The sequence below is a fragment of the Vanellus vanellus genome (genome assembly GCF_965231255.1).
Source record: "Vanellus vanellus genome assembly, chromosome: 3".
NCBI lineage: Eukaryota > Metazoa > Chordata > Aves > Charadriiformes > Charadriidae > Vanellus > Vanellus vanellus.
The window spans coordinates 96465293-96488501 of NC_138907.1; the positions used below are offsets into that span (position 1 = coordinate 96465293).

Sequence of the window (23209 nt, forward strand, 5' to 3'; positions counted from 1 at the left end):
GAGCTGGATCAAATCAAAGCTATCTCTAGTCAAGTATATAACTACAATTGTGTCAACAACAGATGCCTACAGAAAAGATAACAACAGGGCAACCATAAAGACCTCTCCAGTTTCCCAGAATTCAGCGTCTTGGAGCTTAAGAACTTTCAGACAAGCAGCAGTGTCTGTCTGACACACTCCATGGATTTTTATTCCATCAACTTTCTAATAAATTTTCAGACCATTTAAATCCTGTGGCAGAGTGTTGAAACTGTAATCATGTAACTGGAAGAATGAGCCCTTTCTAACCTTTTTGAACTTGCTATCAGATAGGTTTGTGTTCGCACACTGAAAAGGAGAGTAAAATAAATAAATAAATCCCTATTAATCTTTACTGTTCCACTCATGATTGCATAGAGCACAGAATAGGATATATTTTGTCTTGGTTGTCCCTTTTTCAAATTGAAGTCCACATAGTCACACCTCAATTGGAAGATGCCCAGTGCTCTTGATCACTCTTGACACTTCCCCTGAACCTTTTCCAGTACCATTAGATCCACTTCGAGATGTAGGAACCAGAACCGTATACATCTTTCAAGACACAGCACAGTACGGTTTCATTAATAATTGTGACATTAAGATGCTTTTGCTTTGTTCCCTATTCTCTTCCTAATAATTCTTAAATTCCATTTCTTTATTTGACTATTACTTAACAGTGAGTGTGTTTCCATTGATCTGTATTTCCAAGATCACTTACCTGAACAGTGACAACTAGTCCAGAGTCCATGAAATACATAATGTTTGCTTTGTTTTTTCTCTTCATCCGCATCACTTTACTATTACTTTCTCTGAGTTTTACGTGCCACTTTATGATTCGGTCCCTCAACATTATAAAGTCCTTTCAACATCTTTGCAGCCCACTCTCCATTTTTCTACCACATATAATTTAACTCATATATTTTAACTCATCTCTTCGGTAATATTATATATCTACCTCCCATTTTTAACATGACACAATTTGAGACAGAAATAGTAAGTAAAAATAAGATATTTTCATAATCCTATATCTTGTTAATGAAAGATTTTGAACCTGACAGTTCAAGTGAAACTCTACTTCTTTCAGTAGTTAGAAATCTGGATGATTACAAAATAAACCAAACCCTCTGCCATTACTAAAATTTTGTATACTTGTGAAAGCAGCATGTCAACCAATAAAGCACAGTATTGAAAATCTGAGCCTCTCACAGCACAGCTGCCTTTAAAAGGCATTCTTGTTTATGGGATTGAAAGAACAGAAACTTGAAGTATACGATGAAAAAGAACCTAAATTGACAGAATTGAGGGTTGAGGACTGAAATAGTGATGCTAAAGACAAAACCGAAATTGAAAAAAAAAAAAACAACCACAAAACAAAACAAAACCCCAAACAGTGAAGTGCACTAACACATGTATCTGGAGAATTTCATCCATTTATATATTAACCGGCTTCCATGTATATGCAGCAAATCCACTATTTCTTTCAACTGCACACTGGAACAAGTGGCTTCCTTTAGTTCTGTATAGTCCCCCCTTCTAGAAAACAAACAAACAAACAAACAAACAAGTGCACCTGCAGAGAATACTATTGGTCTGAGTGGCTTTTTCGGCATGCCAGAACAACATGGCAGGGCAGGTAAGAGAAGCTTATTTTCTAACAGAAGTGTTCTATCCTCCCATGAACACTTCCCGTGAGTCAAATTGCATATCAATATACACGAACGTACCTTTTCGCCAGGAAGACCAGCAACACCATCCTGCCCTTTCGCACCCGTTTCACCCTACAAAACAAATTATTCGGTTAGGAGGTCTAAAGACTTCTCAGCTTAACAACTACTCAGGTCGTATCTGATTCAACAGAAAATCATTTTCTACCCCGCTTTTGTCAAGGAGAATGCCTTACATGTAACACTTAAATCAGACAAAATACATTTTTAAACACCTATAACGTCAATTGAGACCCTTATCTGACAAATACTTGCACATGCACGTTTCCATAAAAATCAGGTCTGTTGATTTTAAGGGAATTCACTGTGACAGCAGAGCGAAGCCAAGTGGGTCCACTTTCACCGGGCTAAGCGTGTTCCACACTGAGAAAGCTCAACATGTAATACGGGTTTCTTCGGTCTAAAAGTTATGTGCCCACAATATTTTTAAAAGACACTATTTAAACTCATTTCCTCTCTCCATCCCTGTTACCCCCTCAGAGAAACCAAACCCCAAACCACAAGACATCTATAAGAAAATTTTAGTTCTAAGAGACAAATGACAAAAAGAGCTTCATAGACAAAATACTCTAGTACCTTTAACTTTTCAGTGTAAATGTAATACTTCTCTTCTGAAATGAAGTCATTAACCTTTCTGAAGTTAAGAAAGGAACAGTAACGTTGGCAAGAAGTAGTACGTAACAATGGTATTTGCTATATCCCAGAACAGTCATTAGAAAACATTTAAGTCCTGGTAAAGGAAGGATTTACAATATATGCTTTTCCTCAGCAGTCCCTCTAGGTTGGCATACCGCAGCTGCTGACTCAGCACACGGTACTCTGAGGTGTTTAATTCTCCTTATGCTCTACCCTAGGAGCCTATGGATCGGATCCAGGGCCCCTGATGGCACTCTCAGTTAAGTCCCGAGAATTCAGTATTTTTGTCTCTGGCCTCAAGATAAAAAGAAGAAAAAAAAACAAACAACAAAGCAAACCAAAGAACCAAAGTGCTGGAGGTCGGGTTTCCTCGTTACCTTTTCCTAAAAGCAGAACGATGTTCCCTAATGACTGACACCATCATTTTGAAGTAAGCTGTCATACCCTAATACTATTGTTGTTGCTTCTCACCCACCATAAAACTTACCCCCCTCCCTTGCCCCCCATTTTAATTTCTGAACAACTATTCACAGAAACCATACTAAAATAACTGCTCGTGCACAGCCTGGCTCAAAACTCCTTTGTTTATAACACGCGAGCTAAGCAAATCAATCAAAATGAGTGACTCCCGAGTGCAGAGCAACGTTCCAGCCATAAGTTCAAACCAAGGCTCAGAAGCAGCAGTGTTCCGGAGGAGCGAGCGTATAAGCCACCTCCTATGTCCTTTTTATTCAAATATTGGAATGGTCCTGTTAGGTCTGTCTCAAAAGTAGACCAAAATCCTGTGTGTGTAAATAGCATGAACCCACTGGCGCTATGAGAGATAGAGAAGCAGGACTGGCCCCTGGTACCTTATCTAAGCACCCACAGAGTGACTCCTTATCTACGCACGCTCTGTTCCCGTATGCCACTTGCCAGTGTTTTAATAGACCAGAACCACTTTGCTACACTCAGCAGTGTATTTTTATATACTGTATAGTCTAAAATTACACAGCCTGCTACACGCCAGGAAGCCTTTAGCATATATGACATACAAGCCAGTTAACCAAGGTATGTTCACACTTCTGTTCCACTAACTATAGACAGACTCCCCACCTTGAAGACAAGTCTACAGCAAATTAGATCATGAAGTTAAGCTTATGTCTTGTAATTGTGATTTTAATAAACACAGTCTGAAAGATTCTAGTTTTTCATGTTCAATGAGTTTAAAGATCAGCTACTTTATGTTGTACAACGTATAACAGTATTCCAACAGGCAGCATGACAGAATAAAAAGGAAAAAAACAATGTGCAAATGCATTTTTTATAGGTGTTTTGCCTATTTTTTTATTTTTTTTTTTACATAATGGCATTTTCCTTTGCTTCTGCAGAACTCAAAGTCCTTTACAAAAGTGAACAGGCATCCTCTTCTCTTTCTTACATAGTAGATGCCAAAAGTATAAAATGAGGTGAAGAAACAGGGTTCCTGACCATTAGGCCTACATCTACCTCATTTCTTTTATGTCTTAACAAGAGTCTTCTAATTCCCGACATACACAGTAATTGAGCTTTTTAAGTTTATGTAACTAAATGAGTAAGAATGAGAGTAAACCATCGGATTTGCTTAGAACCACCAATGCCAACAGAAATAGATGCTGCCAGAAGAACAATTTCATAAGCTGGTACACACGAGCAGTACAGCGGTGGCAAATATAGGTTATGAGGTACATTCAATGTAACAGCATTCAAAGGTTGTACCATGAGCTTCAAGTCTACCGTTAGGATTTTCTACTAGGGGTACCAGTCAGAATCCTTTTCAACTGAGCACAAGATAGTTATTGAATAAAATATTTAAGCCATAGCACATTTTTCAGAAGGGGATCTCTTGCAAACAATGCAATAGGATGGCTGCTATATTTTTGACAATGTTTATTTTGGTTAACTCATAAGCAGACAAGGTGGAAATTCAGCAGGCTGAAATGAAAAAAAAAAAAAAAAAAAAGCTTCTGTCAACTTTCCGTAAAGCCAAGCCAAACGAAATTCTTAAAAGGAGATTGCAGACAGCAAACGTGATTCTTTCAAATGATACCAATCAGCCCTCTATCTGAAGTGGAAACAATTTTGCACATCTGAGACCACCTGCAATATTAAACTTGTGATCATTTTTTTACGTTAATGATTCAGAGAGTTTCAAAAGCACTTGACTTTTACTTCTTTGCACCATTCAGCCTTTATTCAATGCACTTGGTGTAGAACTAGAAATGATACGCTAGAAGCAAACACAAAATACAGTACCTTGATTCCTCTACCACACATTACTACTGAAGAATCACGTACAGCAAAGATAGCCTAAAGCCAAATGTGGTGACAGAGAGAATGACAAAGCCGCAATTACAAATTACATTCCTTTCTCATATAAAACCAAAAGACTTTCTTTTAAGAAAGTATTTTATTTAAACACATTATTTTGTCTCTTAAACTGCAAATTTATTTAAAACATTTGTGTTGTGATATGGAGTGGGATTAACTCGACACATTAATATTTAATCTAGAAAACAAAGTCCACAAGGAATTTTGAGAGGAGGAAAATGAGATTCTCAGCAGAGTTCTGTACTAACCAGGTACATATTGTGATTTTAATACTAAGACAAAAGCAAGTACACTTAATAAATAGGAAGAATGACACTAACATGGCCTTGAGCACGCACTGCTAGAACCTTACATTACAACATTACTCTTGTCTACAATGGGGACGAATTAGTTCAGATAAAATGAGTAACATACGTCAGTTTTCAAAACACTGCTTAACCAAAATCAATTCCAGTTTTTTTAAGATTTGAATAAGTAAATTAGCTTTCTCAGTTTTCATCTCTGCATAATTATATGTGCCAATAGCATCAGAAATGTCCAGGTAAGAAAAATGTGTATCATTATCAAGAAAGAAATACCAGGACACTATGAACTGAGTTGCTCCCAGCAGATTACTGGCAGGGTTTCCAAAAGTGATAAAGTGGAAGGTGAAAGAGGTACTGTAGAGAACTCATCCTTTATACTAGATCCGTCATCTGTACGATTAATGTCTGAGGCAGTCCCTGTAAGAAATTAATGCAAGCTAAAATTTAAAACTTAGATGTACCGACAGGTAAACTGTTCTCATGATTATAAAATGGTGATAGAAAGGAAAAAAAAAAAAACAAAACAACTCATTGGGAACTTTTACTTGATGAATACAATAAATTGAAATTTGGAGAATTTGCCAAGGGTGAGAAAGAAAACTCATCCCAAAGGCGGCATCACTGCAGGGTTTCCCTGGCACTGAGGGAGAAGCAGGGAATATATAGCCCAGGAAATATCATCCCTGTTACTCAGCTGTGGCCTGAGCTGGGTGCCTCTGGTTTAACCCCTGCGCTGGGGACAGTGACTGCTGCCTGATGCTCCAGCTTCAGCTCTGGGGTGGCCCCGCTGGGGAGGGGGTGACACTGCCCAACCCTCTGAGCACCTCAGAGTGCTGAGGACTCCCTGCCACCCTCTCCATTCCCTCTGGAGGAGGACTTAAACTGCCATCCTTAGGACTGAGATGAATACTGGAATGGTGATTATGGTAACACAGAAAAGAGGTATATATTTGAGACTTTTTAAAAAGAAATTAAACTGTATTACTGATAATGTTTTTCCTTATTAATTTGATAATTTGGACTATTAGATAGTTAAAACATTAAGACAGACTACCAATAAATTCTTAGCTCCACAGGTGCAGAGCATTCCCTTTTGCCCATTATAAAATTTTAGGCTACCAAGTACACTGGGAATTCCTGACTTTGTCATCACTGACAGCCAGCCACATTTTGCCCAATTTTTTTTTTTCTTTTTCATGCATTCCAGCTTCTAGGTCCCTATCAATAACCTCTGCAACAAAAATCAGACCAGAAAGGAACCATTCGTAGGCTGCATAACATGACAGATATGTCAGGTGGAATCCAGTGGACTTGGGTCATAAGAGGAATTATAGAGAAGGAGGAAAGGAAGACTAGCAGGGAAAATAGGCAGAAAGAGCAGTCAAACACCTCATTTGTTCTCCATGAGTTCTTTTTTCTTATCGCTCTATTACAAATATTTTCCTACTGCAACAATACATTACATAAACCTACCTCTACCAACCCTAAAATAGCCTTTTAAACGTCTTTTTCCTTAAGTAACATTTAAATTAATGAAGCTCACTTGAATCGCAATAAATTCCTCCATGGAGTGCATCGATAGGTGCTCTAATGTTTGAAAGCACTCTGCCTCTGGCTTTTTGCTCCCTGCTGTACTTAGAGCATTAACCAATGACCTATTAACACAGTTTGGAATGGTTTAATGTTAAATCAAAATATTTCATTCTCTTTGGGTTTCTATTTGAAATCTTTTTTGGACACTAAGTTTGCTTAAAAGAAATAAAAATTAAAAAGATAACATACAATTACTTTTTTTTAGTCTCTTTAATAGAGAAAATGTTTGTATATTCACTATATATGTAATCATTCCAGTTACTATGATCCATATTCTGTCTTTCTGAATAATTTCTACATGTTGAGGACAAGACAGGACCTTCACATCATGATCAAAAGACATTTGCCAACAACGAATATATTTGTAAGAGTCTTAATAGCTATATACCATGCCGAAGTTGTAGAAATTGCTTCCAAAACAGAAAACACGGTCAATTTCTCACTCGGCTCAGCAGAAGAGGAAACCTAGCTCTACGGAACAGATATCAAAATGTCTTAAATCACAGGAGATTTCCACCTGACTTGTGACCACTTGAAACTTGTGAAATACACTGTGTTAAAAGCCAAGCTACCGTGAGAGTAACACAGTATATTATTCAGGGATAACCTATATTGTACACCCAACTGCTGCTGCCTCTCAGTTTTCATCCAAGGAGAAAAAGCTATCAGGCAGACCAAAAAGCGTGTTTCAAGGGCAGAGACCAGTTAGCTGCATAGTTGTTTCAGGTGACTTTTTGAGTCTTAATTATTCAGACATTAAAGAACAGGTTGTCTCTTGCTGCAGATAGCTGATCTCCCAGCAAATAAAATCCTGCAGACTTGGATCCAAGTTTGTATGGGAAACAAAAGGGACAGGGACTACTGCCCTTGAGGCAGTTTTTGCCACACAGTAAGGGGTGTATGGTACCAAACTGGACAGTCTGGTCACTAAAGAAGGGAGACAGTCTTGAAACTGAGCAGCTTCTTCACCCCCAAAGCACCAGAGATAATACTTCTATTCTTGAGTGAAGCACTGTCCTCATAACGTCCTCATGAAACCATAATGGAAGGCCAGGCACACAAACAGGAAGGTCATTCACACAAATGGAATAATTTTGGTCAGTGGTGCTCCCGTACATTCAGATGGACAGATTGCCAGAGATGCATCAATATTGGCGTGAATGCCTGTTCCAGTGAAAATACGGCACTTTAGTCACTTGGGCCCACAAGGCACTTTGGCTCAGACCCGTTCAGAGGTACTAATATGAGCCAAGAGTACAGAACTGCCAAGAGTACTGCCAAGTGTACAGGAATGCAGTGGAAACGGGCTAGTAATTAAACTCAAAATGCCTAAAAATGGCCTATCAGATATCATGCTTTGTACTGGTGATAGCTTAGATATTTCTGAACAGGCAAAACAGTCTAATTTTAAGGGACAACTATGTTAGATTGAAGAGAAAGGCAATTTGGGGGGCTTGAATATAGCCTAACACCAATTTGTATATGTAGAGCCTTTCTTTCCAATCCCTTAGCAACAAAAAGACATGTAAATTCAGTCATACAATTAATTACAGTGGACGGGAAACTGGAATGACATAAAATAAAAGGATAAGGAACATTATGCTGAATAAGAGATAATATCAACAGATACAGAAATTTCCTAGAAAAGAAGCTAAAAAATTAACATTAACTTGTCTTCACTTGGATGCTGCCATGGCAAGGATATTTAAATATAATTAGTTGCATGGTAATAATAATATGATTTAGAAGCAAAAGTAAAGAATAAAATGACGAGCTGATCACAAAGTGGGAAACATAGGCTGAAGAACCATCAGACAACCTATAGAAATCCCATTTTGTTTGTGACTGGCCGGCTAAAGTCATCAAGAAGATGCCGTTTTAATGTATAACATATTACAAAACATAAAACCACAGTCTGTTACTCTCCTTTACATAATCTGGCAACAAATCCTGTATCTCACATGTCTGGAACGGTCTGGGGTCTTGCTGCCTCTCCACCTCTAATTATTGATGTAACGAGCCCATCATTGAGAGCAAGTGTCACTGAAAACTTGCATAAATGCAAAGACAAAGAAAAAATGTCACTAAAGCCTCCGAGAATGTAGCATTCAACTCCATCGTGATAGGCACTATTCAAGGCAGTATTCCTTTACTCCCAAAGGTCAACAGTGAGACCATCCTTTTAACCACAGCAGTAATGTGCACTCCACCCACCCCCCAAACAAAACAAAACAAAAAACCACCACAAATCTAGGAAGTAGCAAGTACTGGTCAATTATAAGGAAGGTGCAAATTAAGCAGCTTTCTAGCTGCTGAAATACCTTTGACTTTAACCTGCTGATTCACTGAATTTTGTGAACTGACATTCACAAATGTCAATTGACTACCATCAGGCAAAGCTGCTGGATGCACATAATCCTGCTCAGGCTCTAACTATTCAGTGAAGTATCAGAGTGGCTGGTGATAGATCATATTTGGACTTATAGGTAGTAGGCCACTACCAAAATATCTATTTGTATAAATCTTGAAAGATTTATTTTTCATGAATCTCAAGCTTAACAATTTTCAGTTTTACATCAAAACCAAAAATTTTGTACTTTGTAATTACCAACCATGCCAGACACAGCCTCATGCAATTTTCTATCAGTGATGCACAGAAGTTGAAAGAGTTCATTGACTATTGGATGGTTTTTGAATCAATGCAATGAGGGTTTCTTTGTCAAATGAACTGGAGAACAGAACTGGCGGTGACCACAGGCACCCACATGCTTTATTTAGAGGTGCTATGCTTAGCATGGTAAATATTGCTAATTTGCTGTGAGATGGAATGGTAAAAAAATTAGACCTCTGAAGTCTCCTTTCTCATCTCAGTAGCAGTAATAGCTTTAAATGGATCATGTGAGGAGCAGAAGAGCAGTTTCCCAAATAAATGCTAGGAGACTCCCTGTGTTGGTAACATAGGCTAACCCTAACACTGACAATTGTTCCATAGACTCAGACCTAGGATCAACAGAAGTTCATGACCCAATTTGGAAACTGCCAGCAATCCCTCTAGGTTCAGCTGGGCTATAGAAACTAACGTGCCTGAACTGTTTTTTTTCCACATAGGAAAAAGATACGGCTAGTATCACAAGTGAAATGTACATTGGAGGGGAGGAGTTGAGGGGGAAGACACTATCAAAGAACTGACTTAATTTCAAATATCTATGTGGATAAGTCCTCTCAGAACTGGACCCATTTCAGCCAGGTACTGCAGACCGAGGAACAGCACTGGCTGTCTTCACAAACTATTTCAGATCACGTATTGAACGGTGTGCTATGAGGGAGGATGCTGGGTTAGGACACCTCCATCCTAACCTCTGGATTAGGACATTCCAGGTATCTTCCTCTCATACTGCATTCCCTGAGCTGAGAATTCCTATCCACTGGCTGATTTGCAATAGTTTATTCAAGTTGCCCCCTCTATTAGCAGAAGAAAAACACATTCCCATACATGTCCTAATCCAGCATCCTCCAACCAAATTTAGGGAACGGAGTGTGGAGAGAAAACATCTGATATGCTGACCTTTATTATTAGGAAACCCCCAAGCTAAATAACACAGGAATGTCATGGTGAGCATTACAGAACAAAAATACAGAATAGGCTCAAGGAAAGGAGCACCGACTGGCCTGTCCTAGGGGCTTGCCAAGGTCAGGTACCTCTCTCTTCAAAATTAAGAAGGTTTTAAGTAAGAGTGATGTGAAGTGAATACACAGTGCTGAGGTTATACAAGTAAATTCATAGCCTCCTACTGATGACTGCAAGGATGAATCCACCGCACAGGATTCTGTCCATCAGCAGTGACGTACACGCATGATACAGGAAAATCCTTGTCACAGACAACATACATGACACCTCTTTTTTTTTTTTTGGATAAGGGGAACAGACAATAGGACGTGCTGACAGGTTGGGTGGGCACGTGGTTCCCAGGCAGGTAGACTGTGTTTCATGGCGTTGATGGAGGGGGACCCCAAAGTGAGACAGCCGTAGGCTGCCTGGCAGGAAGCCCACAGGCAGAACCAGAGACTGACTGATAAAGGATTTAACCTGTGTTCCGGGAGATTCCTTTAAGGAATAACAGAATCCATAAAGATCCTATTTAAGAAAGATAAGCCAAAGATACAGATTTGAAAGAGAGAAATCAATTGACATTTTACCTTTTCACCTTTATCTCCTTTCTGGCCAGGCAAACCAGCCACTCCTGGCAATCCTGCTTCTCCCTGATTTTAAAAGAAATCAAAAGTCAACAAAGCAGCAGATCCCAAATATGTATTTGTTTTGGTTTCCTTGTCTTTATCACAAAATCTTAACAAAGCAAATGACTCAGAATAAATATAGCACAACACCCAGGCGAAGGATTTTTAAAAAAGCATTATGTAGAAAGTAATTTATTCTCAAGTAAAAACATTTACACTAAATATAATGCCTAAATATAATTCTTATTTTTACCATGGATCTTTTTTTTTTTTGGTGTGTGTGTGTTCAAACAACTAAACCTTACAGACCTCTGCAACTCTAACTTTAAATTAATTAAATCTAAAATGTACTGTTTCTTAAGTGGGAAATACAATGTAAGTACATTACAACACTACAAACCAGTAAGATATTTTTCATAACTACAAAAAAAACCCAACACATCAACTTTTTTTTTTTTTAAATACCTATCAGTATTAAACACCATGATGCACTAAAAAGCAATAGGAAAACCTCATACTTTATTTGGAAAGCAGTGGCATCTCTCTCTAGATTCTTGCTGCATTCCTGGAAGCGTGTATATTTTACTGGCATGGATAGTCACCGGTGATGAAGTCGTAGCAAGTAACCTTTCCTCACGTGGGCACTAAAATGAAAAGAAGATTTTCTGATTTTTGGTCCACTTTGGTTAATAGATAAATACCACCCAAACACTATTTTTATGTTACTTTCTGTTTTAATACTCCTGTACACACCATATTAGACAGAAGACACAACAATTGCCAAACGGAGGAAAAAGCTGCAGTAAAATGAGGTCTAGACATTGTGATCCTTCTGTACAAAAATCAATACCAGTTAAAACTGATCTTACTCTCCCACTTCTTTCTTCCGAGAGAGCCCAGACAGAGCAATAAAGTCTCCCAAAATTAGAAGCACTGAAGCAGAAAAAGCCCATGGGAAAAAAAAAAGGTACTTCTCAGTCTCATCCTGCCCTCAATCCCCCACCCCATCCTGAAATGCAAAATGTCAGAATGAGCATGAGGGAAAACTCTGTCCTTTTTTTTTTTTGTAATTAAATACTTCAGGCACGCACACTTTGGAAACAAAGAAAAAGCCCTGAAGCCAGTATTCACCTGTCTATAACTCATGAGAGCTGAGCTAACCTGAAGATATACTACAGGACAAGTCAACAGAAGCTGATAAATTTCAGAAGCTTTCATTAAGATGTAATGAGGTCTCCTGCAAGCCTCTTGTCAAAGGAACTCCCATGTGGATTTATAGCTTAGTGTAGAAATTTGTATCCAAGGATAAATTCCTTCCCTTAAATTACTAAAAACATAGCCCTTATATTTGGTAAAGAAGTAATGAAAAAAAAAAATCGGAAAACGTAATGCTGGTTTCAATATGAAAGTGATTAACAAGTAGTGCATCCTTTTTTACATCTTCAACATAAGACATACAAATGAAACTGATGGTGCAGTTAGCTATATAGCTGAATGAATGTTTAAGATGCTATTTATAAAACCTATCCTTGATCTTTTTGTCTTCATATGTAGGTAGAGTTTTTGGTTTTACTTTTTTGCTGTGTCATAACTGCTAAATAAATTGTATTCCCGTGCACAAAGTGGAATCTCCAGGAAAATCCATTCATTTCATTTATCCATGAGCTTATACATTCAAGCGAAAGCCTGCTCTAATATCAGGAATATATTTTGAAATATATTTGAATAATAAATTATTATTTAAAATTGAAATTTCCCTTGATAAGTTAGATCCATCTTCTTCCATGCTTCTGAGCACCTATCAGTTGTCAGTTCCTATAAAGTCTCATGCTCCTCTGTTCTTGGGCAGCTTTATCCCTCCATTCCAGGTACCCTTTTCTCCTGTCTCTTTGTAGATGGTATCAATTAGTCCTTCTGCATGTTCTGGGTTTTTTTGCTGACTGCAGGCTGGGTGGTGATGGTACTGCCCACTCTCTCAGAGGAGCCTGCTCCTACAGATTATTGGTAACTAGTAGACCAATATTTTAACGTATTTTCTTTCTAATTTTTTTTTTCTCCAAATGGGCTTGATTCAGCAAAACAATCACATCCACTATAGTTCTAGTGTCTTCTAGTTTATACTGATTCTGTCTATCAAAACAAAAGGGAAAAGGGAACCCTCTAAACTAAATCTATGTTTTCCCTTATGTTAAGCAATACATACATCTCAGCATGTGCATTATAAAGAAGAAAGTATTTGCCAATTATGAAACACCCCTTCCTCTACGTTAGTGTATTGCAATAAGGGAAACACCCTCAGCACCTTCCTATTCTTCTTCCCTTCCACTGCCATGCAGACTCTTTCAGGGGCTTTGTTTATCATCTGTAATGCTCCGCTAGATGCAACTGTTATTAAAATGGCCTCTGTTATTTGAAGCCATCCTCAGGTCATCCCAGTGGTTTGTTTCCTACTCTCTGAGACTTCCTCAGTTGCTAATTAGATATTAATCAATGTTAAGAAATGCATTTTAAAAGCACTAGCAGCACCTAGTGCCTTTTACTGAAGTTCCACTGTGTCATGCAGTTAGGCAGCAAGAAACAACGTACCAAGACTCTAGATACAGGATTCATTTATAGGTGGTAATTAACCTAATACTTCTATTGACATTTCTTTACAAGTCTTTAGTAAGAAACAATGAAGCAATTTCTTTTGTATTAACATTTGCATTTTAACAAATAACTTACCAGGTCTGCAGATATCTCACAACACGAATCTTCTGTTGCAAGTTTTGGATTACAATAAACTGTTATACGGTGAAGTTCAATCTATTGAGAAATACAAAAGAGGTTAATATGAGATGTAAAAGATAATGTGTTACGGCATGCACTTTCTTATCTTGGCATAATAAACTTTCTCTCTGAAACACTGCACATTTCCGACATGCTGGGAGAAGGGACAAAGCCGAAACAATTACACAGCTCCTCACTTGAGGAACAAATTATGCAGTCTATTACTTTGATGTAAATCACATTTTAGATTTAATTTATCTTCATGTAGGTTGCATCCCTCTGTACTGCTCTTGCTATGCTACGTAGGCATTTTGGCCCTCTAGACATCCTCCGCAAACCTTCTTTTCAGGAATGTAATTTTCTCCTGCAGTGAACTAGAGTACAGGTTCGATAAGCTCTGTCTCACATACAGCTTCTGTCACTTTGGACAGACCTTTGCCTGGCCCTTGCCACTAAATCACCTGAAGAGCAAAAATCACAAATTCCGTACATAAAGCTTCCGTTTCAGAGATTTTGGGTGGATTGGTGAGATGAACAGCATCTAATTTTAACTAGCTAATCTTGCCCTTGCATGCCTCTTTCTGCATCTGTTTTGTACCCTCTTATTCTCTCTCTTGCGCTTGGCATTCAGAGTGACTCTCAGTACAGGGTCTGCTCTGCTGCCTTCGTCAGCTTTATGCCCTTAATGTTTTCTTGCAAATGTGGAAATCCCAATTGACAACTTCCACTCAGAATTATCCAGCGCGCACCATGCAACCAACACGAGATAAAAAGTATCATCTGCTGCATCTCCTGCGTGCTATTCGGAAATGAGGAGATGGTATATACATCTCAAATAAAGTTGAACTCAGAAAATAAAATGAAGCATGAGCTTGGCCCTGTGAAATAAGAGCTCTGAGTCCAGGCCAAAGTGTTCGGCGCCTCATAGGACTGATTCCTCCCACAATGCTAGCCTGCAGTTACAATGGGCTATTTTCATCTGGAACTGTACAGTGTACCTAATATAGCCGAAACTTTCAGATGGTCGCTATAAACCCCAAGTCAGATGCTTTAAACTCGGTAACTGGATGTCAGCGTACTTAAAACAAACCGACCGGAGCTTTCGCATTGCTTGCTGTGAGCTCTCTGCACGAGGAAACAGAGGAGAGCATCTCTGGGACAGAGCACAGCCCAGAATATTCTGGGGTTGCCTTGACTAATTCTTGCACCAAAGGCTGCGGGAAACACACCTTCAGCCACTTCCTAATCCCCACCATTTGGAGGAGGGAGAGACAACTATGAACAATGTGTGCCCCTATTTCTGCAGAGCTGAATTACCCTGGAATGTGATACAATCTTCATGCAGAGGTATTCCTTAATTTTTTTGTGTCTCCCCTGTATCACAGAGAGACAAACTGTAACAGATGACTGATACAAACTTATAAATAAATATCATAAAAAATGAAAGAAAAAAAATTACCGCTGGAAGTCATCTCTAAATATAGTAATATTTCTATGGTAACTACATGTCACTTAATACAAAGTGAATAAAGAAAAATATACTCCTGAAACGACAACCGAGTTTTTGTAGTTACTTTGGTAACAGAAGGTTTGCCTTAGCAGATGCTACAGCACTGAATACTGTTTAGAGAAAAAGACTTAAGTACTCAAATTAAGAATACACACTCATAATTAATAACCAGTTTCGAACCTTTTAACTACGTAATTCTTTACGATGGTGTTAGTAAAAGTGTGGCTAAAACGTGATTTCAAGTTATCTGGTTTTCCTTTCATACTACTCACATCTACAGGCTTATCGTCTGCAGCACGAGAAGCAATCAGAGTCCTTCCCTGCAAGTCAATGGTGAATTTTTCATCAGTCTGCTTTCTCTCAATTAAATTACAATCCAAATAGAGGGAAATGATCCCCGACTGCACGCTAATACCAAGCTTATGCCACTGCCGATCAAACAATGGATAAATTTCTCGACTCTTAAAAGTGTAGTGCAGTATATTTCCCCGAGCAGATTTGGTCATATACTCCACAACCTTTTTTGTACCATCCAGAAGGACAGAGATCTGAAAGCAAAATAAAATAAAAGAAGTGGTCATCTAAAAGTTATACTATAAGAATTAAACACATATACAAACTATATATAATAAAAATACTTTGACTACACAGGTTGGGCAAGAATTATGTTATGAAGCATTCTTCTATGTAACTTCGTAAGGACATACCAGCTATAAATCTTAACATGTCACCTTACCCTAGTTTCCGGTCTTAACAATACATTTTGTTAAATTTTTGTCATTCCTATGATAAATCACCAATTATTTCAGAGCAGTCTGTCTATTCCATATAAACTGTAGCTAAATACAGTGGTGAAACATCCATTAAGTTATATTTGCCATATTATATAGGAAAAAAAGAAACTTAATGAAAAAAATAAATCAAAGACAAGTCTAACCTCAGGTGTATCATACTGATTTAAAACTTGCCAGATATACCAACGCTCTTTCTTGGTATTTCGCCGTACACGGAACGTAGCAACTAGAGAATATTCTTCAGGAAGCCCATTTGGAAATACTTGCCTACAATAGGAGAGAGGAAAAAAAGATTTCTTGTTATTCTTACACACACAAAGACTGCTTAAAAGGAATGAACAGAAATAATATCTGGTGAAAACAAGGAGCCAAATGCTCACTCACACTCATACAAATTCATGGGCTTCAGCGTTCAGAAGTGCCTCTTCTCAAAAGTACCATTCAGTCTATTTTTAAGAATAAATCACTGAAGATTTCACTAATTAATTTTTTGTTCTAACTTCCTTAAAATCTGTGATTACTATAAATAGGAGTCCTAAAAGAACGGCTGCAAAGTGAATGCCACACATGAACTTATTTTAAAATACTGTTTTTCCCAATTTACTGCTTGGGATACTGTAACAAGTTTCCCAGAGGATTTGTAGGATAATCCGCATCCTCGGAGACTTTCAAAACATAGCTGGACAGGGCTGATCTAACTTTCAAGTTGGTCTTGCTTTGAGCTGGGGTTTTGATCCAGTGACCTCCATGGGCAATGACTTGGACATCCTGAGTATCAGAACAGCTGGACTTTAGCAGGCTTGAACAAAAAAAAGGAATGCATTTCTGAATGAATGACTTGCTGTTGTTTGATTTTGTTATTCCTTTCTTACCTAAGATATATTAACACCTCTAAAAAAAAAGTCTGACTTGCTGCCTATATCACAGAATGCAGTACAACACCACTTCTACGAACTATTTGAAAAGTTTGTATTTCAGGAAAAATAAAATTAGTCTGTAACTCAACTCTACAGACTTTGGTAATCATTAAATATATACTAGTTCTGTACTAAATGAGTTATGATGGTGCAATCAACTTTTTTTTTTCTTTTGAAGCTTCCACATTTCAGATTATTTCTTTTCTAAGACAGAGGTGAGCCAAATGAAAACCACAGCTACACAACACACGAGTAGCTAAAGTGTTAACATTGCTATTTGCTGAAAACTGTCAGGATTGCCAAACTAGCCACGTTGCAAAAGGCATTCCCTGGGTCAGAGCGGAGGGCCCAACACAGCAGAAAACTTTCCCTTATTTTTCTTCCCACAATCGTGCGAAGTAAATGGTTTAGGTCTAAAAGACTACAAGTGGGATTATAATTGCACAGTAATGTGCTAGAAAGGCTCTATTAAAAAAAAAATAAATAAAACCAAGACAAAGGGGGGAAAAAAAGAAAAGAGGAAAGCACCAGCTGACAAGACAACAACCCCACAACCCTCGTGGAAACCAGTGCATTTCAGTTAACTTAGGATCTCAGGAAATATGCTTTCTGTGTAGAGAAGCCTGCTCTAAATCCTGCCAAACAGCTTCTTTATGGACTAACACCTATTTAAGTCTCTTATGTGGGAATCACACTTCTTTGGCTTATTTCCCACAGCTGATTCCTGTTTTATCCCAGGACCAAACTGGCTGCTCTCCCACATTGTTAGTGGACCCATATGCTCTGTTGTACAGCTATAGATGTTTCAATGTCAAAAGGCAAGGCAAAAGTGAATAGGCTTTGCAAGACTTAGGTCTCGATTTCGTACTACTCTGTATTTTAACTATAGCATAAAGAATATGTTTATGATTTATGAAGAAAACTTCATTGGGAATCAGTAAGACATGAGTATGTCTCTGTAGAACAGTAAACTATCTAGACATGTGATCAGCCCTATGGTTTACAGCACCCCAAGCAAGCTAAGGACATGGCATCTCAGGTTTACAGCTGTAATCTAGACAGGACATCTGGCTGTAGGAGCATCCGATTAGCTCTCCAAAATCAATTCACTTTCCCAGCTAAATTCCATGTTGGGAGACACAGGGGAGTTTACATTAATGGGTAAAGGGCAGACAACTGTGGAAGGGAAATATCAGAAGTCTTCATGGAATGGAAGGAGGGGAAAACATGATTGGTATGATAAGTCTGCCAAACAAACGGAAGTAGTTTCTGGACATGGTAGGTATTCTAGTAAATATGGAGCATTTTTTTCCCTTTTTCCCCCCCCCACCATCGTTGCTTGTTACTGTAAGCCTCCCTGAAATTTTAAGAGCTATCTAAATGAGTGATACTATTTGTCTTCTAAAATTTTGGTTTTTTTCAGGATTTCCTCAGAAAAATTTGGTTGTGTGTGCATGCACATGATACAAAATTATCTTCCTTAACTGTTTATCAAACCACTTGTGAAACAAGACAGGAGTAAAGGTATGGGCTGGCATTATGAAAAAGGGCAGCAGCTCACCCTAGTTTCTCTTACCTTTGAACTGACAGAGAAAACTACACTGGGAGAAATGAGAAAAGCAGACAAGGTCAAATTAATTCCTAAGGGCATTACACTTATTTCAGTGAAGTCAACTAAAGAGCTAAGATTTAAGTAGAATTGGACAAAGGATAAATTCAGTTAGATTCACAGAATAATTTAGATGGGAAGGTACCTCCAGAGGCCAATGGATCTAACCCCCTGCTCAAAGCAAGGCCAACCTGAAAATTATATCAGGTTACTGTAAGTCCTGTTCAGCTGAGTTTTGAAAACCTCCAAGAATGAGGATTATTCCACAACCCTTTGGGAAACTTGTTCCAATGTTTGGCCAACAAGCAGCACAAATTTGTTATACAACTACTGTATACCAAAGACGTAGCTTAAAAGAAGCAACGTATTTATTCTTAGAAGAGTTCTCATTGTGTAACTATATGAACATTCCTTAGTGACTAAAGAGTCATTAACAGATGCTTTCAAGTATGCACTTAACTCTCAACTCCTTCCAGCCAGATGGTGAATGCTAATATGAAAAAAAATGAAGGTATAAAATACTCAGAAAACCAGCATACTATCTACTACTATATACAATTTCCCCTATGTTCTTGCTCCCTGAATGACCTCAAGTGAACATAACAGAAAAAGACCCAGGCATCTAGGATTGAAGTGACTTAGGTACAGATGACCAGTAAGACACTCTAGCAAAATTTAAGTATTACTACCATGGTACCTTCTACTCTGTAAAGCTCAGTTAAAAACTCCTTAAAAATAGGAAAAGTAAGTATGTGTTTTAAACAATAAATATATAAAGAGATTTGATGTGGGGAACAAAAGGCCGGAACAGAAACGTGAACATAAAACCTCATATCAGAACATGAGAAAAGCCAAACCAAAATTTTGCAGAATACTGAATTTTAAATTCAGAAGTTCTTTGAATGTTTAAGATACAGGTCTGGCCAGTTGCAGATGAGAAAACTAACGTGACATCACGTGCAGGTTGAAAACTGTAAAGAAGCAGCATTAAATGTTAACGAAAAATACAAAAACAAGTTGTTCCACATGTCCACAGCTCAACAAGTACTTCCTCACAGAGTATTTACCCTTTCCATGTGACACAGGGAAAGAATAATAGTAAAAGGAGAAAGAATAAGGATGAAGGAAACCTGTACCAACCTCACCTCAAAGTCTACAGTCGTAAAGCACAAATACAGAGAACATTAACTTTGGGTGGTACATCATGGTGTCTGAGCCAAAAGCAGTAAGAGAGATGACAGGTCTTAAGAAAGTGCTAGCATTACAGAAATACGGGTAGCAATTAGTAAGTGTGCAAATTCATCTGTAAAGACAACAAGAATGATCTCACAAGTTAAAACAGACAGACAAATGAGGGTATCCTTGGCATCTGATCTCTGAACCAGGGGATGCTTATGTTTTCTTGGACAAAAGTATTGGAACCAAAACACATAATCAGACGTAAGAGCAAAAAGATGAATCTGAGATTTTCCTCTCCCAGGAAATATCCTTAGCAGTGGGACAAGAGTCAAGTTTTCCCATTCTTGTTGAGGTTCCTTAGCTTAGGACAATCCAAACCAGATATCCTTCCTGGACGACTGCTCTAACCTTTAAGGCTATTTAAAAGGTGCTCTCTCCCTCTTCTACACTGAAAGTGCTCATGACTGCTGTGGTTTGTGTTGAATTCAATGCCGTCCAAGCTTATAATGTGTGATTTACGCACAGTCAATGGCTTAGTTACCTCTGGGAACATAGGCAGAGTTCAGGCATCTCTACACACATCTTTGAGTCACAATGAAACTTGGGTGGGAGTTACATGCCTGACTGCTTAAGCCATGGTGCTTCTGAGCTTCCCTGGAACTTATGCCCAGATGCCACAGGAAATCTGTTGTCCAAAATTATTCATTTTAGGTGCCACCGGGGGTTAGGTGGTGCTTGAGAGCAGGGAATTTGAATCATTCTCTGAGAGTCGGGCACCCAAAGTCTGACTAAATTATATTTCAGGTGGAATTTAAGCAGTTTGATTTTCTCCCTCTATCCATATTGTCAGCAGTATATAGTAAAAAAATGAAAGTTGATGAATGAAGCACTGTGTTCTCAAAGCGAAGCACACCCTTGGTGGAAACTGCTAAAAACAATAGCAGGAATTGAAGTACATGAACCGGTACACAGGCATGAATTTACAGCACCCTACCCTGCTCGACTGAGGTGGACTGTAAATTATAGAGGCCCCAGCTGGCAGATTGAGGAGCTAAAGGATAACAAGCAGGAAAATCCCTAACAATACAAGGTTTTCGATCGTACGTATATACATTACAAATCCATATATTCAGGTACCTCTTAATGTTCCACAGGTTGAAGCATCGGGCAGATGCATCCAGAATGTTAATAAATACACAGTGATGTTCCAACAGCTATGTGCCACTCTATCAAAGCATGTGTATACTCAGAGTTGCAAAGGCTTTTGTTCCATTCTCCTGTTTTACTGGATTAAATGTAGCCATAATTTTTCCTAAAAACAGGTGCTGTGGCCCAAGCAGAGCACAGACTGCACATTAGGAGGTTATTAGAAGAGCAGTTACAGGAATTGCACGTGAACTTTACAACTGTGTTTGTACATAGCTTCCATTGTTTGTAATGATCAAGCATAGACGGATTTTTTGCAAAATATTTGCTTATTCATTTGTTTCCTTAAAAGTTCTGAATATTTCTGAAATGCAGATACCAGCTGGTTCTCCTAGTGCTACCATGCTAAAAGAAGTAATTACGAATGAATTAACTGTGTATTCACTGTGCTATAAACAGGTTTATTTCTATCTTTGTAAAGTAGCATTGAGTTACCCCTATCAAATTTAGTAAGGCAATCCTTTATTTACCTTTTGTTTTTATTTTTAAAAAAAGCACTAATGGAAAAGCAGCATCTATTTTTAAATCTTATGCATTCTAATTGTTCCATATCGAATGAGAATACACTACAGTATATGATGAACTTCCGTATTTACAAGTATCAATGAAGCCTTCAGCTTGCTGAATACCTTCCAAGAAGAGAAAGATGAGACAACTTACATTTCCTGAGAGTGAAGTGAGAGATGTTTAGAGTTTATAGCAAGACATACCTTCTCCAGCTGACATATACCATTACCTGGTATATGTCACTTGTAATATGACAATGTTGCAGTAATTTGGTGACCAGAGCTCAAAGAGTTAGTTTAAAACAACTTTCCTATAGTGGGTAATGATTTATTTAGTACTACATTGGCAGAGACACCGAAATCTTAACCTTTTTGTGTTTGCTAAGGGATTTAAACGGAGATCCATTATGAATAAAAAAGTACAGCACAGGTGACCAAACACAAAAAAATCTCCACATTCTTCTCAATATTTCTACATCAAATTACTATATTTTTGATTCTCAGTTTTTGCCTAACTTGACTGGTACAACGGGAAAAGGGGGAATAACCGACTAGAACAATTTACCAATCTCTGTCTAGAAAGGGCATTTTAAATTATTTTCAAATAAAAGTTAAGAACAGCTGTTTGTTACCCAGAATAAGAAATAATTTCCTTCCCATCCATCTTCCTCAAATCACATTAAGATGCACTATACAGTTTCATGTTACATTAGGCCTCAAGTTGTTTTCATATGACACATTATATGATGCAACTCAAGGGAAACTATTCAGACAGCTTAAGAGTTATTAATTACTTAGGGAGAGCTCAACCCACTCAGAAAATGCACTGCTGAAAGCAAAGCTGCAAATTATTTTAACATTGAGAAATGGGATGTACTTAATATTTCACGTACTCCAGCGTGCCTCTGCTTTCATTTATGGAACAGGTATAGATTAGCTGTCACTTTTAATATACAGGTGGTTTAGAATTTTATTTTTTTTTTTGTTAAAGTCAGTGTTATTGCTATCAAAATTTTACAAAAATCTGTTATGCCTGTGCAGAGTACTTTTCCCTTAGGGTTTCCAGCAGTATTCTGTATCCTTATTTACAAGAATTATTGGTGAACTCTTGGGCCTAATTAAGTCAAAGGCCAGTCTTCCATTGATTTTCACGAGGTCAGGCTAACAAAACCACATCTCCTTTCCAAGTTTGGCCAATTTCTGTGGGTATTCTATGTGGATATACTACAGTAAGCTGTAAGAGTTCATAAGATTTTATGTACAGAGCAGGTAAATGAAATGTGTAGTGTACTAGAAAGATTCAGGTGGCTTTTGCAATATACAGGCATTGAGATGGTCCTCCAGACACTTTTGAGCTCAACATCTAATGCATGGTTACCTGTGATTCAGAAAGACTGAAGTCAACCCATGAGATTCACTCAGGTCTTACACTAAACACACGTCTTGCATTTGAATTGTTTCTTTTCCTTAGGAGATGACAAGAGAACAATCAAACATACTGGTCTCAATGTCTGAGAGATGGGGAGCACAGATGAGAAAACTGTGAAACTCTTGTTCTTTCGCAAAGGAGAGAAACATTTTATCTGTGTCTGCTTTCTCCTAATCGTGCAATTGCACGACACTTTCTGGTGCCCTTCTGGTGGATGCTGCTCAGATCAGATTGGTTCAATTCCATCTTCAATTTTGGGTGCCACAGTATAAGAAGGACATTGAGGTGCTGGAGAGGGTCCAGAGAAGGATAACAAAGCTGGTCTTGAGAGTAAGTCTTATGAGGAGCGGCTGAGGGACTTGGGGTTGTTTAGTCTGAAGAAAAGGAGGCTGAGGGGAGACCTTATCCTCTCTACAACTACCTGAAAGG

At 38.2% G+C, this 23209-nt stretch overlaps 1 protein-coding gene across 1 annotated transcript in view; it reads right to left on the minus strand.

Moving 5' to 3' along the window:
- COL19A1 (collagen type XIX alpha 1 chain) overlaps window positions 1-23209 on the minus strand; it is a gene marked incomplete at its 3' end in the record, with an annotated part of 201173 nt that overhangs the window by 155069 nt on the left and 22895 nt on the right. The window contains exons 4-9 of the mRNA XM_082481418.1: window positions 16078-16201; window positions 15413-15688; window positions 13586-13666; window positions 11380-11505; window positions 10823-10885; window positions 1743-1796 (exon numbers count right to left, since the gene is read on the minus strand). Of these exons, the coding sequence (XP_082337544.1) occupies window positions 1743-1796; window positions 10823-10885; window positions 11380-11505; window positions 13586-13666; window positions 15413-15688; window positions 16078-16201 (724 nt within the window). The remainder of the gene's footprint in view (window positions 1-1742; window positions 1797-10822; window positions 10886-11379; window positions 11506-13585; window positions 13667-15412; window positions 15689-16077; window positions 16202-23209) is intronic.